Source organism: Enhydra lutris, unplaced genomic scaffold, assembly GCF_002288905.1.
Source record: "Enhydra lutris kenyoni isolate GAN:26980312 unplaced genomic scaffold, ASM228890v2 scaffoldscaffold59, whole genome shotgun sequence".
NCBI classification, from domain to species: Eukaryota; Metazoa; Chordata; class Mammalia; order Carnivora; family Mustelidae; genus Enhydra; species Enhydra lutris.
The window spans coordinates 5,500,028-5,506,250 of NW_019154143.1; the positions used below are offsets into that span (position 1 = coordinate 5,500,028).

Sequence of the window (6,223 nt, forward strand, 5' to 3'; positions counted from 1 at the left end):
GCCCATCCCCCACCCCTCCCCTCTAGCAACCCTCAGTTCTCTATAGTCTACAGTTCAGTTTGCTTCCCCCTCTTCCCGCCCCCCTTGACCTATGTTCATCTGTTTTGTTTTCAAAAACATTTTAAGAAAGAGCAAAGGTATTAGGATTATCTGAACTGATCATACCACAGCATTTCATGTCTCACCTGGACAGAGCTAGTCATGGTGCTCAAAGCGAACACCGTTGCACAGTCTTTGATAGTTGACTGGCTATCAAAGGCACCCTGGGTATCCATTAGCAGCACAGCCACCTAGGAATTTAAAAGTTTAAAACACTAAGTAAAATACTCACCAATAGTGACTATTAAAACCAAATTTAAAATGATAAATGTCAAAATCAGTAATTAAGAAAAGTACTCTAAGCTAAATATCTCACACATTTTGACATAATAATCCATATATGTTATGTTAAAGTTATCAGACATTAATAGTTCTGCGTTGTTTTGATCTTTAATACCATGAAAAAGCTCAAAAAAATAATATTAAAGAAAAAAACAGTAAGAAATAGGAACAGTATTTTACTTTTGTTCCATTAGGTCTGTCGATCACAAATACTTCATTCCAAACTTGTATGCCTGTTGTTTCTCTCTCACAACCACCTCGCCATGTAAAGCCAGTCAATGGTTCATTGTTTCCACCAATCCAACTTTGGGAATCCTGTCAAAGTCAAGCATAAATGTAAAATAAAACACAAAAAATTAAGAACTAAGGAGAAGTATAAGAAATCACCCATTCTTTATTTTACAAATGAGGCATGTAAGTCCATCAAAATAAAATACACCATAACATTACACATGTAGTTACAAAAGCGATCACAAGTCCCATCTGAGGTGTTCTGTCCTAAAGTTGTAGTCTCCTACAAACTGAACCTTCTCAAATCTCGTGTTTTTCACTCTACTTTTCTAGGTTAAGTGAGGTCATACCTACTTTTCCCCATTTTAAAGATTTCCTAGGTTTAAAAAATCATAAAAAGTAGATACCAGCTATTGTGACATCTCCTCATACATATAAGCAAAACTAAGTTCCAGAAAGAATGGCTGTCAGAAAAGCACTGCTCTCTTAGAATAGCTTATACTAAAATGTTTTCACACTGCCTTAATTTTCTCTTTAAAATATATCAAGTTTAAAAATAACCACAACACTTGCTTGGAACCTGAGTCAAACAATCCAATTGGTTTAAAAAAAAAAAAAAGAAAGAAAGAAAGAAAGAAAAGTCTTTTTCAAAACCAAAAGGAAAATCTGATCCCAGACATGGTGTTTTACTGGCGGTACTTGATTGCTTGGTGTGATAACAGTATTGTAGGTAATACTAACAATAGGAAAGTTCAAAAAAATATACCTGGCATCTGCTTTAAAATATTCTAGCAAAAAAATGAAAGGGCAGGGAAGTATACAGATGAAATAAGACCAGCAAAATGTTGACACATACACTGGGGTTCATAATACTACCCTATCTTTGGGTTAAGTTAAAAACTTCCCACAATAAAGTGTTCTAACTAAAACCATAGGGCAAACAGCTATAATTAAACACTGTGAAATAATATAAAAGTTCATATACTGGGGCGCCTGGGTGGCTCAGTGGGTTAAAGCCTCTGCCTTCGGCTCAGGTCATGATCCCAGGATGATCAAGGCTCTCTGCTCGGCAGGGAGCCTGCTTCCTCCTCTCTGCCTGCCTCTGCCTACTTGCAATCTCTCCGTCAAATAAATGAATAAAATGTTTTTTAAAAAAAGTTCATATACTATAAGATAATTATCTGGAAAATTAATTCTGGAACATAATAAATGAGTAAGTTCACCAGGTATCAAGATCCCTATACTTTAGCCCACATACCCTTTACTCAAAGAACCCCACAGGAAAAATTCCTGTTTCAGAAATACTTCTAATAAGCTTAGATACATAGTCCAAAACAGATAACGAAGCTCACATTACCAGTAAAGATGTTTAGGGTAGGCTCAATGAGGGATGAAGCAAAAAGCAGATTTAAGGTGGAAAAAAAAAGTAGACACCTAATGTGAAGATCAGCCTTAAACTTCAAACTATCTCTAATGATTATTATTCCACAAAACTCCCATCCCTAGTAGGTTACCAATCTTATCAATTATAAAATTCTCTTGGACTCTTCTTCACCTTTCAGTATCTTAAGGCCCCCTCAGCTCTCTATTGGTGACAAAGCTGCCGCATGGCACAACTCAATTCACATTATGTACTTAGGACTTATGCTTCTGTAGGGACCCTTCACAGGATTAGAGGAATAATGGTACCCCCTAAATAAACACAATGGTGGTCTTGCCCCTGGACTATATTTTGGATGCTCTAAATAGGTATTCCTGCACCTCCATGCTATGCTCTCCAACCCATTCCCCCAAAGTCACTTAATTTTCTCAACAAGAAATGGAATCATGCTATTGTCCTAAAAAGTCATCTTCGGGGGTGCCTAGATGGCTCAGTCGGTTAAGCACCTGACTCTTGGTTTCAGCTCAGGTCCTGATCTCATGCATGGTGAGATCAGCCCTGAATCAGGCTCTGCACTCAGCAGGTAGTCTGCTTGAAGATTCTCCCCCTCTGCCCCTCCACCCCATTCTCTCTAATAAATAAAATCTTTAAAAAAAAAAAATGTCATCTGCAGTTCCCCCATTTACCTACAGAATCACTGAGATCTGTTGCATACAATCCACCTTCAATTTACTTTTCCAACCTCTGCTCCTATATACCCTATAGTCTGCTAACACACAACACAAATTTCTACCATACCAAAATGACCACTATTCCAAATATGTATGTTGTTTAGCATATCTATACCTTTGTTCCATCTGTTCTCTGCCTGGCCTAAACCAGCACTCAAGAAACTCCAACTCTTCTCAACTCCTAAAAAATACTGCTGACACTACAGGTGGTTATCTTTGCAACATGGCATTGCACTGCATTTCTTGTGTTAAGTCTTAAGAGCACACTATAAATTCCAACTCTGTTTACCGAATAGTTCCTATCAAAGTGTCTTACACCATTTTTGGCTCTCACATGTGGCTTCTCATTCCCTACTCAACAAATTGATTACTTTTTTTTTTTTTAAAGATTTTATTTATTTATTTGATAAAGATCACAAGCAGGCAGAGAGGGGGGGGGGAAGCAGGCTCACTGCTGAGCAGGGAGCCCGACGCGGGGCTCGATCCCAGGACCCTGAGATCATGACCTGAGCCGAAGGCAGAGGCTTTAACCCACTGAGCCACCCAGGCGCCCCAACAAATTGATTACTTTTAAAAGGTCCAACCTATATGCGTAATTTTAAAGAATCCACCCTTTAGATAAATCGATTTTTACTCTGCATTTCACTTATCTGTCTTATTTCTCTATCTCCTCTATGAGAATGTTAAGTTCCATAAGGAAGGAAGTTTTGCCTGTTTTCTCCTCCCTCAAAACACAGAACAGTATACCCAGGACATAGAATAATGCCTGGCTATAGTAGGCACTCAAAATATTTGTTCAACAAATGAACACATAAAAAAATTTTAATTACTAAGCTTAATAGTGTGTTTCCTTTGGAAACATGGGTAAGAGATATGGAAGAAATATGTCCCTTTTATTATTCCTAAAAACAATTACACAGACAGCAAATATCAATTTTAAAAAGTAGATTGACCTAAATCACAGGCTAACATGTTTGTTAATTTTACCCTATCAAAAACTTTAAAAAGAATTGAGGTCTCAAAAAAAAAAAAAAATTCTATTGACTACGTATCATCTTTTCTTAGTTTACCCTGTAATAGGATGTTTAAAAACCACTAAACCGATAAGTCAATAAAATGATGAAAAAGGAGGCGCCTTGGTGGCTCAGTCAGTTGGGCCTCTGACTCCTGGTTTCAGCTCAGGTCATGATCTCATGGGTCATGAAATCTAGCCCCAAGTCAGGCTCCTAAAGGGAACCTGCTTAAGATCCTCTCCCTCTGCCCCTCCCCCCAACTAATGTGCATTCTCTTTCTAAAATAAATCTTTTTAAAGAAAAAAAAAGAATCACAGGTTTAAAACTTGAAGTTAAGAAATTGATCACTGTATCATAAAGAATACTGGTAACTTCCATAAAATACATTTATACTTTCACTCAGCAAGTACTCACTGAATGTCTACCACACGCCAGCTACTGTTCCAGGTTCTAGGACTACAGCACTGCACAAGAACATACATTCCTGCCCTCCAGGAGCTTTCCAGTGAATTCTAGAAGCAGCCTCACTGAAAATAGATACTGTTTGTCATAAGGTACTAAAAATAAATCTAAGAACTGAAAAACAGTAAAGTGGTGCCATTTACTACTGTGGAGACCAAAAAAAAAAAAAAAAAAAAAACGCCTTAAAATTCAAAATTCCAAAAATAATCTTAGTCCTCCAGTAAAATAAAAAGTTCCTTAAGAATGAATCTTAATGGTAAAAGGTAATCTAAAAACACCTGAACTTGGGGCGCCTGGGTGGCTCAGTGGGTTAAGCCGCTGCCTTCGGCTCAGGTCATGATCTCAGGGTCCTGGGATGGAGCCCCACATCGGGCTCTCTGCTCAGCAGGGAGCCTGCTTCCTCCTCTCTCTCTGCCTGCCTCTCTGCCTGCTTGTGATCTCTGTCTGTCAAATAAATAAATAAAATCTTTAAAAAAAAAAAAAACCTGAACTTTAAATATAGTCCAATACTATAGTGAATAAACGTAAGCTCTTGCCAAAAGACTTACCAATGTAATGTAATTGTCAATAAAGAACCCCTACCTACTCTAAATAATAAGAAACAAATTCTTATTTTACCATAGGAAAGATAACATTCCCTAGCAACAAAGTAAAACAACAGCTAGGTAAACTTTTAAACACAAGAGCTGGTAGTCCAGCCAGGTCTGCATGTGTCAGAACACATACAACTCCTGTTTGCAGACCCACACACTCCAGTGGATGGGCTGGAAGAATAAAGGCCATAACAACTTCTTATAGCTGTGAGGAAAAATGACAAAAGGGATGAAATTAAAGATTTAAGTAACACTACAATAAAAGAAAGAAATCCTTCTTAGTTGAGAGACATTCGCCACAAATGCACCATGGATGAACATCTTAATCTTGTAAATCTACCTAATTTAGGAGGTAGGTTATAAACAATCAACACCCAAGCTGCGGATACAATATACACATTCTGACCACCAAGCATCATTTACTATTTTTGTATCAATGTGTAAGAATACCCTGCAAGTCCTAGAACAAATTAAGAAACATTAGAGTCTTAGAACAGTTTAAAATTGTCTAACACCTTACCTAAGCCCATGTCCAACTCCTCCTCTCTTCTGAGGCTAGACAAATAGGTAACATTATGATTGACCCAAGTCACAAGCTCAGACAAAGGACAACTCTATCAATTTAGGTACACACTCAACAAGAATTAAAATTAAAAATCTACGGTTAAAAAGATATCCTTAACTTTGAAGACATTTTGCTAAGTGAAATAAGCCAGCCACAAAATAACAATACCTTGTGATTCTACTTACACAAAGTACCTAGAGTAGTAAAACTCATGGAGACAGAGGAGAATGGTGGTTACCGGGTGCTGAGGGGGAGGGGGAAAATGGGAGTTTCATGGATACAGTTTCCATTTGAGAAGGTGAAAATGTTCTGCAGACATTAAAAGGAAAGCTATGGACCCATGTATCTCATGAGCATAGAAACAAAAACATTCAACAACATTAAATTAAATTAGCAGATTAAATCCAACAACATATATTAAAACATTATATACCACAGCTAAATGGGATTTAGTCCAGGGATACAAGAACTGACTCAATATTCAAAAAATTAGTAACAAATCATATCAAGCCAAGATAAATCACATAATCCTATCAACAGACACACAGAAAAAACACCTGAAAAAATCCAACATCCATTTGGTTTTGATTAAAAAAACAAAACATAACAAAACCTTCCAACAGACTAGGAATAGAAAAGAACTTCCAGAACTCGGTTAAAAAAAAAAAATGCAAAAAATCCTACAGCTAAAATCAAAGCTAACGGTGAGAACTCAATGCTTCCTCCTTAAAGATTAAGAAAACAATAAGGATATCCACTCTTACCACTTGTACTCAACATTGTTATTAGAGATTCTAGCCAGGTCAGTTAGCCGAGAGAGAGAGAGAGAGAGAGAGAGAGAGAGAGAGAGAGAGAGAGAGAGAGAG

General features: G+C 37.3%; 1 protein-coding gene across 3 annotated transcripts in view; it reads right to left on the reverse strand.

The window, feature by feature from the left end:
• Positions 1 to 6,223, reverse strand: part of LOC111158434 (atlastin GTPase 2) — a 58,515-nt gene that overhangs the window by 16,265 nt on the left and 36,027 nt on the right. For all 3 annotated transcript variants that reach the window (XM_022520449.1, XM_022520450.1, XM_022520451.1), the window contains exons 3-4: positions 562 to 696; positions 186 to 290 (exon numbers count right to left, since the gene is read on the reverse strand). In XM_022520449.1, the coding sequence (XP_022376157.1) occupies positions 186 to 290; positions 562 to 696 (240 nt within the window). The remainder of the gene's footprint in view (positions 1 to 185; positions 291 to 561; positions 697 to 6,223) is intronic.